Below are 16556 nucleotides of genomic sequence, written 5' to 3' on the forward strand. Positions count from 1 at the left end.
AGGGATGTTTAGCCTGAAGAAGCAAATGCCCAAGAGGGATATTAACAGCATCAGTGTTGATGACATTTATTGAGTCTTAAGAACCAGGTTCCTTACATATGGTATTTCATTCAATCCTCACAACAACCTTAGGAAATTGGTAGTATTAGCATGTCCGTTTTGCAAATGAGGAATCTGCGGCACAGAAAGATAAAGTCGCCCAAGATGACACAACCAGTAAAATGGGAAGCTGAGACTCCATCCACGCAGTCTGCCCTCAGGCTTAACTGTGCACCATTAGCTGTCCTCCCTTATTTAAAGGGATATTAATAACCTTGTTACCTCTGATTCCGACAGCCAGAGCAACAGCCAGAGGAGACAGAAACAGACCCCAGCGCAGTGCAAGAGAGACCTTTCAAATGTCCAGAGATGGGACAGGGTTTTCAGTGTGTTCAAGTAGGGGCCAGGTAACTTGGCCAAGATTTCAGAGAGAAAATTCCAGAGTGAATAAGAGCAGATAGCCTCCAAGATTTCTTCCTTCTCTTGATTCTGTCATGGTCTGAGGCTTGGGGCACTCCCTATATGGTCAGCTTAGGTCAGCAAGAGGCAGCAGTAGAAAGGGACCTGAGAGGGAGGCACTTTGCTAAGGACTTTAGCTACGTGAGTTCACACGTTAGTTCACATTCACATGTTAATTCACATACTACAAATGTCATCGTTCCCATTTTACAGATGGAAAAAGTGAATCATGTAGCGGTTGCACAATTTATATAGAGTCACACAACTAATAAGTATTAGAGCCAGGATTTGAATTTAGGCAGGCTGACTCCAAAGCCTATGCTCATAACCATTTCCACATAAAAATCTCTTATTTAGAGGGGATGTGTAATTTGAAAATGGTCCTTTTATTTCCCTCTGCCACCCCACCTAGATTTTTGATACATCCCCTTCCCATCTTGCAAACCACTGTATCACTAGAAGTTGATGGTAGCAGCTGCCAATGTAACATTCTCATTTTGTCAGCTGATAATTTATAGGGTCTGATTCTTCTGCTTCAGAAACAGGGGGTTCCCAAATGTATCATAAACTCCTACAGACTAATCGAACTGCTATGACTGTGTTCATTCTCTCAGAAGCCCCAACTGAAGGTATAAACAATAATGTCCTACTCACAATATATGTCTGGTTCCTGTTTAAGTATTACCTCCACTGTGGGAAACGTTGAATTTCTATACCTCTTCTACAGAAGCAAGGCTGAGCTTTACACCAGTGATTTCTGCGTATTAACTTACCTGATGGGTAAAGCGGAATTTGGTAATAGTAGGGACTACACTTGACACATAGCAGGTGCTTAATATGTATTTGCTTAATACATGTGATCAATTGGAATTTATTGACTGGGGAAATGAAGGTGTCAGGTAATTTTTTTTCCTTCAGGGTGCGTTTTGGGCTCTGGCAGTGTGTAGCTAGTCCTATTTAATTTTTTTTTTTTTTTCCTCCAAGAGATTTGTGCTTTCAGTAACTGGGCAAACAAAAATTAGAGCATGTTCTCAATGCATTGCATTCTTGAGTGTAAAAGTCTTTCTTAAGAAAAAATGTTGTAATCATTTAGACAAATACTATGCTTCCAGCCTGCTTTTACTCCAGGTCTCTTTTTCCTCCGTATTCAAAGAAACCATTGCTAGTCCAATTAGGACACAGAATATGAATTGTTAAATAACTGATTCACTCTATAGATAAGAATACAGGGTTTTGTGTCTAAGGAAACTGCTTGATTCATTGTGTACAAGGACTGTTCCTTGCCCAGCTTATTTACCGTGTGTTTTAATTAGCTGCCCAGCCTTTCATGGCAGTCACTGTTCCAAAGGTGGAGAGATTTGAGCTTGTTAAGGTGATGACTTAAATAAGAACTTTGGGTCTGCACTTTTCTTTCTCCTCTCATTTCTGCTCGGGGACTGAAGTCTGTACCCCAGTATGACAAAACTGGCATCCTCTCAGTGGCCCCAGGGCACAGTACCTTGTGGGCTCCTCAATGGCATGAACTTTGTCTTATCGTCTTTTTACCCTCTTGGCCTAGCATAGTGCCTAGCACGTAGGAAATGCTTAAGACATACTGGTTGAATTATTCAGCTGAGGCACACACCCTTGTCATCCTCTCTCTCATCTCCCACATACTGTGTAGCCTGCCCAGAGGTCATAGTCAAGATATTTAACCAACAGTGCAGCCTAGACACTGACCAACCAGCCAGTGAGCTGGAACAGGATCCTGAAGGACCCTTCCTGTAACGGACATTAACTCTTCAGATCTGGGGGACATAGGGAAGGAACATTCAAGGTAGGAGAACTCGGGGTTGGAATAGTGGTACTTACTAGTTGAAATGGAAGTACTTAAATATTTTAACAATGGTATAGCTGTACTAGTGCATACCAGCTGATTGTATCTGTTTAATTCCCCCAAAGCCAAACAGTACAATGCAGTCAGACTTAACCTTTTCTTTTCTTCCTTCCCCAAATGGAAATATTGTTGCTTTTTTCCCCCAGAAAACATAATGTCCTAAACATAGCCTTAGTAAAAATATAGTAAAATAAAAATGAGCTGGGATAGTGGTAGCTGCAGTATAGTTTTTGAAATTTCTCTGAATTGCCACATACAGACAGATAGAGAAACTAGATGGCTAAATCCAAAACCTGTGAACGTGAAGACCTGCATGGTATCAACATCTGTGCAGAGAAAGGAGGGGGAAGCAGGGGGACATCTGATGGATCTAAGAGCAGGAGAATCCCAAACAGTCAACATATGTTCACTGGAAAGCATGGCAGGCTAATCTGAGAACAGCACTGTAACGGGGAAGAGATCCGCCAACTCCAGTAGCAGGAGAATGGAGTGGGTTCGCAGTAAAAATGGAAAGAGCTGGAGCAGTGTAACCTTTACAGAGTCTCAGAACTGACCAGGCCAGGGATCCTTTTCAGGATAGGACATTGCCTTGAAGAGAAACTGTGGAGGTAGACAGTAGAGAAGGGAAAAACAGCCCAGAGTTAAGCGGAGAGAGAGTCTTTAGTCTACATGACTTATGTTTATATAGCCTGTCGTCTGTAGATTGTATATAGATTTTAGGCCTCTTCAGGGGACAGAGCTAAGACTATAAGGCTATATATAAATCATATACATCCAGACGCCTAAAATTTGTGAGGAAAGCAGAAACATGGAGCATGCCTAGTACCAATATTGTGGTCTTGAAATACAGTTTACCACTCAATTCAATTAAGGCTTCTTGGAGAAATGGTTAAGTCTCAGAGAAATAGCTGATTCCTATCTGGGACAGAAAATGTACCAGTTGAGCCTGGACCATTCTGTCATACCTGATAGCGAGGAAGGTATCAAATACTTCTAGGGACAAGGCAAAACAAAAAAATCTCAGAACCCGAATTGAAGAGGCTCTTACTGGCCAGAGATGAGACAATTGGAGCCTTCAGAAAGGATAATAATTGCAATTGATTAAAATCCACCAAATATGTTTAACCAATGAATTCATATAAATATTAAAAAATAATTTATTACTTTCAGAAGATGATAGGGAACCAATTCATTATCTTGAGAACCGGTAAAGAAAGCCGAGTCAAACAATTATCTTGCCTTTTCTGTATAAATTGTAACACTGGGTAACCAATGGGGGAAATTATCTCTATATAAAAGCCTTTCAATTAATGGATGAGAAAGAAGTGTAGAACTAGAAACCTTTTTGTGGGATCTTAGTTCCCCAACCAGGAATTGAACCTGTGCCCCCTGCAGTAGAAGCGTGGAGCCCTAACTACTGGACCGCCAGGGAATTCCTCAGAAATCTTTTTTTTTTATAGTTCTTATTTTTATTGAGGTATGTAGAAATATTTTGCAGTCCTTATAAAGTCAACGGATTAAGGTATTGATCAATTGCTGCTAACATCACCCAAAGAGAGACAAGCAGACATGCTATGCCTCTTGATAAAAGCGCAGTACCACCTGTAGTCTTGCCAAAGAGAATGTGGATCCAGTTGCCATTCTGTAGGAAATACAGAGGACGGAGGAACAAATTAAAGTGCGCTATAATGTGCAAGCAGCCACATCCAGACTGTGGAAAACTCAAGACAAATGCCCCAGGGTTTTTCAACCGATGTAGGAAAAGAAAGGAATGAAGGAGGAATCTGTAGATTAAAAGAGACAAACAACATATCAGTGTTTTTAAGAACATGTGTACTTGAGTGATAAAACCATAAAGAAATGTAAGGATATTAGTCTTTAAAAGTCAGGATAATATTAATTTTTTGTGGGGAGGAAAGGGGATGGGGCACCAGAGGGATTTCTGGGTTACTGACAAAGTTATATTTGTTGACTTGGGCGGTGGTTACAAGGATGTTCGCCTTAGTAACTTAAAAAGCTGCACATTTGCTTTTTGTTTGTGTTTGTATCTGTGTTTCATTTTCAATTAAAAAGATTTTTTAAATGATACTGAAATTATAAGCGCTTCTCTTAATTCTTTATCCCAACTTCAGAGATAAATACGGTTACCATTTTGGTGTTTGTCTTTTCAGACTTTTATATTAGCATGAATGTTATGTAGGTTTTACCTAAATGACAATATACTGTAGATACAGTTTTGAAACTAGCAATATTTTCACTCAGCAGTATGTCATGGACATCTTTCCATGTCCAGTCATATAGAGCAGCCGTATTCATTTATGATAAAAAGGTAATTATTTTTAAATAAAAATACCTGTTCCTTACCAAAAATTTCAGGCAATACAGAAAGGTACAAAGAATAAAAGCAGCACATTCCTCAAAATCTCACCACCCATAAAAGAAGGAAATCATGCCATTATAACTGTGTGAGGTGGTGTTATCTAAACTTATTGTGATGATCATTTTGCAATATATATGTATATCAAATCAATATGTTGTACATCTTAAACTAATACAGTGTTATATGTCAATTATATGTCAATAAAACTGGAAAAACATCTCACCACCCAGAAATAATAACATAATTCAAGGTCTCTTTTATTTATATATAAAGCTGGAAGAGGAGAGAGAGACAGACAGACAGATGGAGAGAGAGTATTTCATGATTATTTACCAAAGTTATTTTAATTGAAGTACTGAATTTAAGTTTGACTTTTACAGAAGAAAAAAACTAAAATTAAACTGAAGTAATGCAGTTTCAGATAACTTTTTATCCCCACCATGGGAGAAGTGTTTTATAAGACATTCCTGAGGTTAAGAAAAAAGTTAGGAAGTCATTAAGAAGTTGAAGTTTAGGAAATCATTAAGAAGTTGAAGTTACAATATTTCTCTTGATTTATGCTTCAATTTTAGATGATGGCAGTTGGTTCCCTGCAGGTGAAAGATGAGGTAATTAGCATTTTACTTCTTCCCTCTCTCCTTCTCCCACCTCCTGATTTGTAAAATCTTTCTATTATTTTTGTCAGGATTCGTAACATCTACGTTTTGTTCCATAGCTAGAATTCCATCAGTTCTTTGTCTTAGTTCTGTATGTAAATAGCTTACCTGTCCATCATCAGGCTCTTTTACTTTTTTTTTTTTAATCCATTGTGTATTTTTTACTTAGCACATCTCAATTAGAACCAGTCACATTTTTAAAAAAATATTTATTTGCTTGCGTCGGTACTTGGTTGAGGCTCACTGGCTCCTTAGTTGTGGCATGTGAACTCTTATTTGCAGCATGAATGTGGGATCTAGTTCCCAGACCAGGGATCAAACCCGGGCCCCCTGTGTTGGGAGCGCAGCATCTTAACCACTGTGCCACCAGGGAAGTCCCAGGCTCTTTTACTTTTTTTTTTTTTTTTTTTTTTGCAGTACGCGGGCCTCTCACTGTTGTGGCCTCTCCCGCTGCGGAGCACAGGCTCCGGACGCGCAGGCTCAGCGGCCATGGCTCACGGGCCTAGCCACTCCGCAGCCATGTGGGATCCCCTCGGGCCCAGGCACGAACCCGTGTCCCCTGCATCGGCAGGCGGACTCTCAACCACTGCGCCACCAGGGAAGCCCCTCTTTTACTTTTAATTCTTACCTTGGTGTCTTCTGTTCCTGCTTCTTTTTTAAAAAATTCACTTCTTGGTCCTGATTGGTTAATTTTTTTTTTTTTTTTTAAGAAAGACTCATGGGTATTTTACTCTGTTCTTTCATGCATGAGAATCTACCTGTGGCTAGGTGTAATATTCCTAGGTCATACTTTTTTCTCTCCAAACTCTCTAGACATTGTTTTATTGTCTTCTGGTGTTGAGGCTGTTTGGAAAAGTTTGTATCCAGCTTGATTCCACCCCTACTCACCTCCACCTCCATGGATGATTTGCCTTTTCTGCCCAATGTCTAAATAATTATTTCCCCTAGAAAATTAGTAACAACCAGGCTATATCTTGATGTTTGTTCAAAGCAGTTTTTTTCCCTTGGTATACAGTGGAAAATTTCTTCTGCAGATTCAGTTCTTCCTTCATTTTAGGAAAAACGTCCCTGTATTGTGTTTCTGAATGAATATTTTGTTGCATTTATTGGATTTTATACAACAGTTAGGGATACCAATTATCCTTATGTTTGATTGTCTCTTGGTTCTCTTATTATCTCCTTATTATCTTCTCCCTAATTGCTTTACTCCCTCTGCGTTTTCCCTTTGTACTTGCCATAATTATCTCAAGCCTTTTATCCATGCCATTAATTCAATTTTCAATCATGTCTTTCCTGTTACTTTGGCATTTCTAATTTATGTATTAGATATATAATGGTGTTGTTTCAGTTCTTGATTCATTTCCTTAGCTCTGAAATCTCTTTATTCTCCCTCTGTCATTTTAGCATCTCAATTTTGAGATCTTATTTTCTCAGATTCATTTTCTTATTAAGGCCTTTTTGTGCAATGCACTCCCTGGGGATCTCCTGTATCTTGGTGTTATGTTTTCTTCCAGACTGGTTTCTTCATAGTTCATCTATTACCTTCCTTCCTCCCCATCCCTCCCTTGTTTGACTGTACCATATTTACATGGTCACCATGTAGTTTATTTTCATCTCACTCTTGTTTAATAAAGGCGGCTCCAATCAGATCTTTTTGTAACTATTATAGAGTGGATGTGGTCTCTTTGCCCCTGTTCCCACCTTATCTAGGATGAACGTGTTGCCTTCTCTCTGAGCTAGTTTTTGTTCATTACATTAGGTATTAGGACATCTTAGGATGCTTTTCCTAAAATGCAAATTTTATCCTGCCACATCTTTCTTAAAACTCTTTGGTGGTTTCTCATAGCTTTTAGGGAAAATGTGTAAACATCTTAACTTACATCCAAGGTCCCTCATTATTTGGCCCACATACCTCCCTAGCTCAGGTCTCCTATCATTCTCTACCTCATTCGTTAATTGATCACAGGAGGCTTTTTGCTGAGCTTGGATCTGGCCTCGGAACCCTTCTCAACACAGGGCTTCAGGTAGCCTATTAGCTATCTTCTCTAGTTAAATCTCATTCATCCTTCAAAACTTAGTTCCAGTGTTCTCTTCTCTGGGAAAATTTCCCAGAATACTCCTCCCTTCCTTTTCCTTCATTATGTAGTTCAGATACCCCTCTTTTTTGATTTTTCTGTCATATAATTTATCATACTTAATTATAATCTTCTTTTACAATATGGTGCAATAGATTTTGGAGCCAGAACACCTAGGTTCAGAAATTAGCTCTGCCTTACTTGCCATCGTCTGACTTTGGGGGTCCTTTTTGTGCCTGCTTCCTTGTGACAGTTAAATACCTTAATGCATGTAAAGCTTTCACTGAGTATGTGATCAATGTTATTTATTGCTTTTTATTAAAAGGAGCCATCAGACAGCGATAATGGCCCCACACCACCCAGAGCCCTTGCCTGACAACCCAGGAGCTGTCCGTGGTGCTAAAACAATGCCCTTCAACACAGAACAATGTCCCCAGTGTCTGTCATATATTTAGCCCCAAATAGGGATAAACCCATGATTACATCTTTCCAGCTTTAGCAACAGATGCAGAAACTGTTTTTCCCTTTCCATTTCCACAACCACCATTCTAATCCTGGCCTTAGCCACCTCATCAGCACCATTTTGTGTGACTGAAGTGAGCTTCCTAACTGGCCTCCCTACAACTGGACCATTTGACCAACCACATTCATATTATCCTCCTCTAAATCTTGGTTTATATCAAGTCATGTCCCTACTTACTAACTAACTCACAAAGAATTTCTAAAGAGTAGAAACAACTCAAATAACAACTTGAAGGGATGGTTAAATGATAAAATATATCAGTGAGATGTCCATAGAAGCAGCAATAAAGGTAATTATTAAGGTCATGTAAAAATATAGAAAACTTTTTGTCGATGGAAAGGAGCAGGCTACAATATGTGTATTTTTAAAATTAATTAATTAATTAATTATTGGCTGCGTTGGGTCTTCGTTGCGTGACGAGCTTTCTCTAGTTGCGTGCGAGTGGGGGCTACTCTTCATTGTGGTGCCCAGGCTTCTCACTGCAGTGGCTTCTCTTGTTGAGGAGCATGGGCTCTAGAGCACAGGCTCAGTAGTTGTGGTGCACGGGCTTAGTTGCTCCGCGCCATGTGGGATCTTCCTGGACCAGGGCTCGAACCTCTGTCCCCTGCATTGGCAGGCAGATTTTTAACCACTGTGCCACCAAGGAAGTCCCAATATGGTTTTAACATCATTCATTCTTTTGTTAAACATGTACTGAGTACCTGTTTTGTGAGCCTATTCTGTGATAGGCTGTAGAGATGTAAGAATTATTAAGACAGTCCCTTCCTTCTTTAAGGAGCCTTCTCTAAAAGAGTCTAGCAGAAGAGAAAGCCATGTAAACAGATTGCAAGCAGATATGCATTTGAGCTGAGACTGGGAAAGGATATGGAAATTTGTAAACAATATCAGGGGTGGGAGTGTGGGTGAATTTTGTCTTTTTAAATACCTGTTAGGGAATGAACCCTGTACAGAACCTCAGAGAAGAAAGCAGAATCAAATTCCTCCAACAAAGGCTACACACAGCTCCAGGTAAGCTCTTCTCCACTATTCATCCATGCATCCTCAGGCCACCAAAAAAAAAAAAAAAAAAAATTTTTAATGGAATGCCCAGTTCCTAGGTTGTGGCTCAGAGAAGTCAAAGAGGGCTTGACCAGGGCAAGAAGAAAAACAATGGCATAGCAGCCTCGCAGACCTTCCACAGCAAAATAAATGGATACTTTTGAGTGATTATGATAATGCAAATAAAAATGGAGGGAATGTGTATAATCGTACCCTGATGAGTGTCCCCAGCCTCTTATTAACTGGCCACCAGGCATACCTCCCCAGTCATGGGCCCCAGGACTCCCTAGGAGATCTGGTTGTTTTTTGTTTTTTTTTTTTTTACTGTCACCACCTCCAGCTTGTTGGCCATTCTGCTGTCCCCTATCAAGAATATTCTTCACTCTTTTAATTCAAATCTTGTACTTTTTTTAAAAGACAAGGACTCATCTTCTTCAAGAACACTTTCTTAGTTAACTCCATTCTATTCTAGTATAAATACTTGAAAGTCAGTTTTACTGGATGTAAAATTCTTGGCTCACATTTCCACTGCTTTGAAGAAGTTCGAGAGAGAGAAGAGTCTGTGATACATTAGCATCCACCTGTCACTGGTTAATCTCATAGGCTCTGGAGTTAGACAGATCTGGGTTAGATCTGCACTACTAATTAGCCATGCAACCTATGGAAGGTGTTTAATCACGATAGACCTTAGTTTCCTAACCTATCACATGGACATAATAACAACTGTCTGGTAGGGTTTTGTGAGGATGAAACAGATTGATATATGTAAAATGGCTTGTCATGGTGCCTGGGGCATATGAAGTATTCAGTATATGTAGTTGTGACCATATCTTTTCCTTGAAATTATTCTTGATCTGTTTCAGGGAACTATGGATCGATTCAACCAATAATGTATGTCCTTTACAGTAGGTATTTAATAGATGCCTTCTGAAGGGTTCTGATTTAAGAACATTGGCAAAGAAAAACAATATTCCATTACTAATGAATTTCCAAATGGAGGATGACAGACTGGTAAGAAGTTATGCTAATTGGTAACATTTCCTATCGACAAAAAATAGACAAATTATTCATTTCTCATTTACTATGTATGTGAAATTATAAACTGATTCATTTTTGCCCAATTTTATATCAAATACCTATCTACGTTAATAAATAATGAAAGAAGTTGACCTCCTAATCCTAGTACATTTCCTGCTGTATTTAAGATGAGGACCTAAAAATCTGGCCTGACGATCAAGAGGGCTAAATATCACTGTTTGTGACTGGTGGAGATATTGTTACACAATTGAGAAAAAGAAAATGGAGAAAAAATATACTATATTTTCAAATATTTGGTGGTTTTCAAGGAAACAAATAGTAATACATCTGAGTTTAGAAGATTAATGGAGGTGTGATAATACGAACTAGTGATGTAACTTATTCAAACACTTTTAAGATGCTTTAAATATATAAAGGAAATAAAGACCCTCCTCTTCACCCTCCCCTGCAAAAAAGAGGAAAATCTGATTCAATCTACTTCCACTTCTAAATTGGTTCTTCAAGTTAGTTAATGATAGTATTGGAAACATGGGGATTTCCATAGATGAGCAGTATGACTATGTTCCATTAGCATCTGATATGTTGTCATTTATTTGATACAGCTGAATAATTGTTGGTTTCTGAGGGGAATTTAAAAATTATTCTGGCTAACTAATGCTTGAAGATCACCCTAACAATTACTTAACTGAAACTCCCTCACACCACACACCAGGAGTTATATTCAACTTTAGTAAGAAATTAACATTAATTGGATTAGAAATTGCATTCACAAAGGAAAGAACATTCACTGGAAGGAGGAGAGAGAGGTGGTGTTGTAGAAAGCAGCAAAAGCAGTGTAAAACAAGGGGCTGTGGTGAGATATTATACAAACCAATGACGTTACTAACACTGTTCCCCCAGGTTAAGATTTCCCACAATGCTGAGCACAAAATATTCACATGGTAATACTCTAAAACTAAAACTTTACTTCTGGATAGGTCTTTAACATATCTATTTAGTCCAAGGTCTCATCTTACAGATGAGGAAGCCAAGGCACAGAGATGGGAAGCAACTAATTTGATCTATGACAAGAACTCATATATTTACTTTGAATAACACTTTTCACTGCTATACCTTTTATGTGAAGCAGAGCACAGGAGGGCAGTAAAGCATGGGGATTAAGTGGATGGGTCCTGGAGTCAGACAACCTGAGTTCAAATCCTGACTGTGCCACTAACAAGCTGTGTGACCTTGGACAAATTACTTACCCTCTCTGAGCCTTAGTAGCTCTCTCTGAAAAACCATAAAATCATAGTACACTTCATAGGTTTGTATGGATTGAAAGTGGTAACATAGGTAAAGCCCATAGTGCATAAGTAAGTACATTTGCTACAACTGTTACTTCCTCAAAGGCAAAACATCAAAGAACAATCTGAAGGGATTGAAATCAAGGGAGCAAAAAACCCATGTATTTATGTATGCAGGTCATAAATTAAAGTAAAAGGGGGGAGAGCGGATTTCATTAATTTCCTTCCTTTACTTTTTCTCCTACTACATCAGTCACCCCTACTCTCAGCTGTGCTGGTAGGCACCCAAGAGAAATCCAGACAAAATATTTTTATTCATTTGATCATAGAAGTACTTAGTCTGTTTACTATTTGGTCTCTATAGTGCTGCTGACACTCTATCAATGTTAGAAAATTATAACAGCGTATCTTTGACAGTGGTAAGTGGTGATCTGCCAGAATAATTGGCAGCCAGGCAATGTAAAAGCTGAAACGTTCTTACAAGTGTTTACCCAGCACAAGCTTTCCTACTGCTGTCTGCCTGCTTACCTGGCACAGCCCGATTTGAAAACACAAGCGTCTTTGTATGCTTTTCAAAGGATCTTTTGGTAAACAAGGGATGTTTTTTTCTATATTGAATTCAGGCTGCCTTGCGTTCTGTGCTTTGATTTACTTTGTTCAGCAGTAGAAACCCCAAAGAGAAAGGCCAGGTTTCTACCCGAAGACCCTCACACATCATTCCATCCTACTTTTATCCTTGAGGATTGGGATCCTGCATACCCTGGCTCAAGGTGTGCTGTGTTTCCGTGATCAGGAGGAATATATCTCCTCTCCATCATCCTTTTCCCAGCAGCATTAACATTTAGGGATGGGCTTTCCCTGTTGTTTGAAGAAGTTGGAGTGGGCATGGGGAGGCTGTCTGTGAAGAGGAAGCTTTGCAGGCAGGGGTTTGCCAGGAAGACCTGTGGGTTCTTCCGTAATGAGGATGCAGACCCCTTCCCCCACTGAGCTCGTTCGTCTGGACAAAACTAGACCATCTTTGTTTTGAGAGGTTGTCTTTCCTCCTGCCGCGGGTTGATCTGCTGTCTCCCACTCTTAACTCTCACCCCAACCCTCCCCCCAAAAGGTTTATGAATGCTCAGGACTTCCAAAAGACAGTCGCTGAATCTATAAAGTAGGATGGGACACTGGCAGGCATCCTCCCATCCATCGGGGAGAACAGAAGCATCAATCCTCTCAGAGTGGTGAGAACTCCCTCCTCCGTTCTCCACAATCCCCTCTTGCTCCTCAAACTGGGTCCCCCGCAGGGTGGACGTTCAACTCCAACCGTCTCGCAGCGCTGGGGTGGCCGTGGGGATCGGCTCCTCTCCGGGTGAGGAGAGGGGCGAAGCGGCCCGGGAAGGTGGGGACGCCGCGACGGGGGAGGAAGGCAGCTGAGTTCGGCCCGCAGCGGGGCGGACCCGGGGACCCTGCGGTCGGCTCGCCCCCGCCCCGCCCCCGCGGAGGCCGCCGCCTGCTCGCCGGCCGCGGCGCACGCGTATGCAGGACGGGGCAGCGCGACACTCCCTGGCCGGCCCTGCGCCGCGCCCGACCCACCGACTGGCGCCCGCGCCGCCGAACCCGACCCGGGCCGTCCCGGCACCATGCGGAGGGTGAGTGAGCCCCGCCTCGAAGGCGGGAGGGGGCCGGCGAGCGTGAGAGCGCTCCCCTCCAGCACGGCTCAGGGCCGGCGGGAGAGATGGGAGAGCCTCGCGGGGGAACCGGGCGGGAAGGGCTGAGGGCTGGGCGGCCGGTCTCGCTGGGCCGCGGCCGTGGCCTGGGCGTAGGGGGAGGCGCCCTAAGGACAGCGTCGGCGGGCTACAGGGGGCCCTGGCGTCTCTCCTCTCCCGAGGGCATCGGGCTCATCCGGCACCTGCGGCGGCGCGGACACGTCGGGGCTCTCTGCCCGCGCCTCCCCGGGGCCGCGGTGGGCTGTTTCCCCCGCACCCCGCGCCTCTGTTTTGGGGGGAACCCCTTCCCCCGCGCCCCCCAAGCCGGCTCGGCTCGCCGCTGCGTTCTGAGTTTGGCGCCTCGCTCCTCCCTCGGGAGCCTCGTAAACTTTGCGGGCGGGCGCGGGTCGGGCTCCCGCGGCGCACACTCCAGGGAGGGGTGGGCCCCAGAGTCGGGCGGGTGAGAGTGCAGTGACGTGGGTGTGAGTTTCGGGGAGGTGGTCGTCACCCCTCGCCTCTAGACACGCGCTCGCTTCCGGCGTTTGTTAGGCGCAAGGCAGTGTGAACTCGAGTCACTCCTTCGGCGCGAGGGAGGCAGACGCTCGCTGCTTGCCGACCGGAACCCGCGCCGAGTCCCGGAGGCCGGCTCCCAGCCCTGCGCGTGGGCTGGGGGCGCCCTCGGCAGCAGCTCCTTCCCAAACGGCAGGTGTGAGGGCCCTGCGCACACCCTTTCCCCTCCAGCCAGAGCCCTTGGTGGAAAAACTCCAATCTAGAGGCTGAACTGCAGGGTTTATTCCACCTCAAGGGACAGCCTGAGGTTGGTGATGCTTGTTGTCCGCCCTGGAGAGCACGCGCGCACAGGTCCCGCACAGCTTGATCTTGCGTGTCTGAGGGAGCTGGCTGACACGAACGTGTTGGTGGTTTCATGAGTTACCAGTACCACTATGCGGTTGGATTTTAATCTTGGGGACAGAGGCTGCTTGGATCGAACGCGGGATCTCGGCACTTATAGGGAGAAGAAGGGGTGGAGGAAACTCAAGGAGATCCAGGTAGATATCCATGACATTTCCCCAGACCTCCTAAGGCCAACCCTGATGACAGTTTATGTGCCAAAGAAAGGGTGTTGGGTGTTTTCTGAAGAGACGAGGCTGAGAGAGGAAATGGGAAAAACAGATTAAGACTCTCACCAGAGCCTGTGAATGTCTCTGGCTTGGAGTTTGGGGTTGCCTTGTTACTAAGGTATGTGCCCATTAATTTGGTCACCTGAGTGGCCCTTCCAAAGATTTCTTCCTCTCGGGGGCTGGGTTGCTTCAAAGGGAACTCTGGCCTGTTGTTTTGCAGATGATGCCAGGTTATTAGGTGTTCTGTTTGGTGGGGGTGTTTGGCGTGAATATATGTAGAGCAAGTGTGAATTGGCCCCAGCTGCCTCTGGAAAGCCTGTTAGTGAGCTGACATGGAAATTTACCTGGCTTACCTTTGGAGTGAGTCCAAACCTGCTCAGGTGTTTTTGGGGAGAATAGGATTGCAGCCAGACTGGCCAGCTAGTTGGCATGCCTGGCATCGGTGGAGCAGCAGAAATGGAAATTGGAGGGGCTAGTTGTTTGAACTCCAAATTTAGGGGTCAGCAACCTCCTTTTACTTTGAGTGCCACTGGGGTTCTTAAGGAAGGCAGCTGGGATGGGATCTGTAGGCCTAAGTAAGATGTGTTAGGTGGAGAATCTAGATTTGGAGATGGAGGGCATTGACCAGAGTGTTTTAAAATGAGATTTGCATATCACCTGCTTTAGGATGGAAGCCACGAATGCTCACTAGAAATGCAGATTTCTGGGCTCTACCTCAGTCCTATTATATCAGAGCCTCTAGGACTGGAGCTCAGCAATTTACACTTTGAGCACCCACCACCACCTTAAGGCATACGTATTAAACACTATGTGTAGTAGGCACTGTGCTGAGCTCTAGGAGTACAGAGGGCAGATGAGAGCTAAGAGCCTTGTTCTCTTGGAGACTGCATTCTAGGTGAGAAATTTGACAGTACAGAAGTAAACAAATATTCAAATAATTTTACAGAGTGACGAGTGCTGTGAAGAAAATAAAGCAGGATAATGGAATAGTTACTGAGTCCAAGCTTGTACTGCTGGTCGCAAGACAGGCCAGTAAACTGAGAGACGAGGTGTTGGGACAAGGAACAGCAACTTTATTCAGAAAGCTGGCAGACTGAGAAGATGGTGGACTGGTGTCCCAAAGAACCATCTTAACCTGAGTTAGAGTTCAGGCTGCTTTTATACTAAAAGGGGAGGAGGTGTGGCTGGTTGTTGCTAACTTCTTGATGCTGGAATACCTTGTACTTGCAGCTGTCCTTGTAGGTCTGGTCACAATGTTCCTTTAAACCTTCAACAAGACAAATGTTTTTTTCTGTTCTGCAACTTTTTATCTCTATATGAGTGGGAAAGTGTTATACCTTTAAAGGTCAGAGCCTTGGGAATGGGCTATCCTGTATATTTCAGGCTATAGGCAACATTCTGTTACAAAAGGATCAGAGCCAGCATGACTTAAGCACAGGTAACAGAGCACAAAGTTTAGAGCTAAAGGAATAGGTCAGTATGGAGTGAGGTTTTTTCTTCTCTGTTACAGGAAGGGCAGTGAATCAGGCAGTGAAGCCATTTTAGTGTGTGTGGGCAAGGAAGACACTTCTAACAGTTGACATTTGAACTGTGAATTACGTGATGAAAAGAAGTCAGTTATGCAAAGTTTCAGGGAAAGTGCTGCAGGCTGAGGAACATCAAATGCGAAGGCCCTGAGGCAGGAACAGGCTTCGCCTGTGTGAGAAACAGAGAGAAGATATCAGAGTTGAAGCAGAGTGGGGTGCATAAGGGGTGGGGAAAGTGGAATGAAGGGACCAAGTTCTATAGGACCTTCTTGGCCATGGTAAGAAATTTAGATTTAAGCCTAAATGCAGAGGGATGCTATTTAGAGAATTTTAAGGAGAAGAGTAGAATGATGTGGTCTGGTTTACTTGTTTGAAGATCAGTTTGGCTATTGTGCATAGAATGGATTATGGTATGGGGATGGTAGTGGTAAAGGGAGATCACCTTTGAGTGCAGTAGTGATGGAGAGAGGGGGAGATATTTCGGAGGTAGAGTCAACTGAACTTGCTGATGTGGGAGGAAGGAAGGTGTAGGACTCCTCTCATGTACATTTAAGGTTGCTAATTGCGTGTGAGTATGTGAGAGTGCGTGCGCGCAAGAGAGAGAAAAAGAGAAGTGGAGAAAAGAAGGTGGTTGGGCCTTGGTTGGAATGCCCCAATGATAATGAAGATAGCTAACAGTCAGTGAACGTGTTCTGTGGTACATGTATTAAGCAAGAGTCTTGTGAAATAGCAACTATTGTCACCATTCTACAGATGTCGTAATAACAAGCTCAGAAAGGTTGAGTATGTTGCTATAGGCCACTCAGCTGAGTGTTGGACCTGGAATTGTACCTGGGTTTGCCTACCCCAAA

At 43.1% G+C, this 16556-nt stretch overlaps 1 protein-coding gene across 3 annotated transcripts in view; it reads left to right on the forward strand.

Annotated features, from left to right (window-relative positions):
* Positions 1 to 12897: 12897 nt before the first annotated feature.
* The window catches only part of TMCC3 (transmembrane and coiled-coil domain family 3), a 266106-nt gene continuing 262447 nt past the window's right edge, over positions 12898 to 16556 (forward strand). For 2 of the 3 annotated variants that reach the window (XM_060306618.2, XM_060306619.2), the window contains exon 1: positions 12913 to 13001. Coding sequence is in view for 1 of the 3 variants with exons in the window: in XM_060306615.2 (XP_060162598.1) it covers positions 12993 to 13001 (9 nt within the window). In the remaining 2 variants the exon portion in view is untranslated. Of the gene's footprint in view, positions 13002 to 16556 lie in introns of all 3 variants that reach the window. The other variant, XM_060306615.2, reaches the window with a different exon arrangement.

Source organism: Globicephala melas, chromosome 10 (genome assembly GCF_963455315.2).
Source record: "Globicephala melas chromosome 10, mGloMel1.2, whole genome shotgun sequence".
Classification (NCBI taxonomy): Eukaryota; Metazoa; Chordata; class Mammalia; order Artiodactyla; family Delphinidae; genus Globicephala; species Globicephala melas.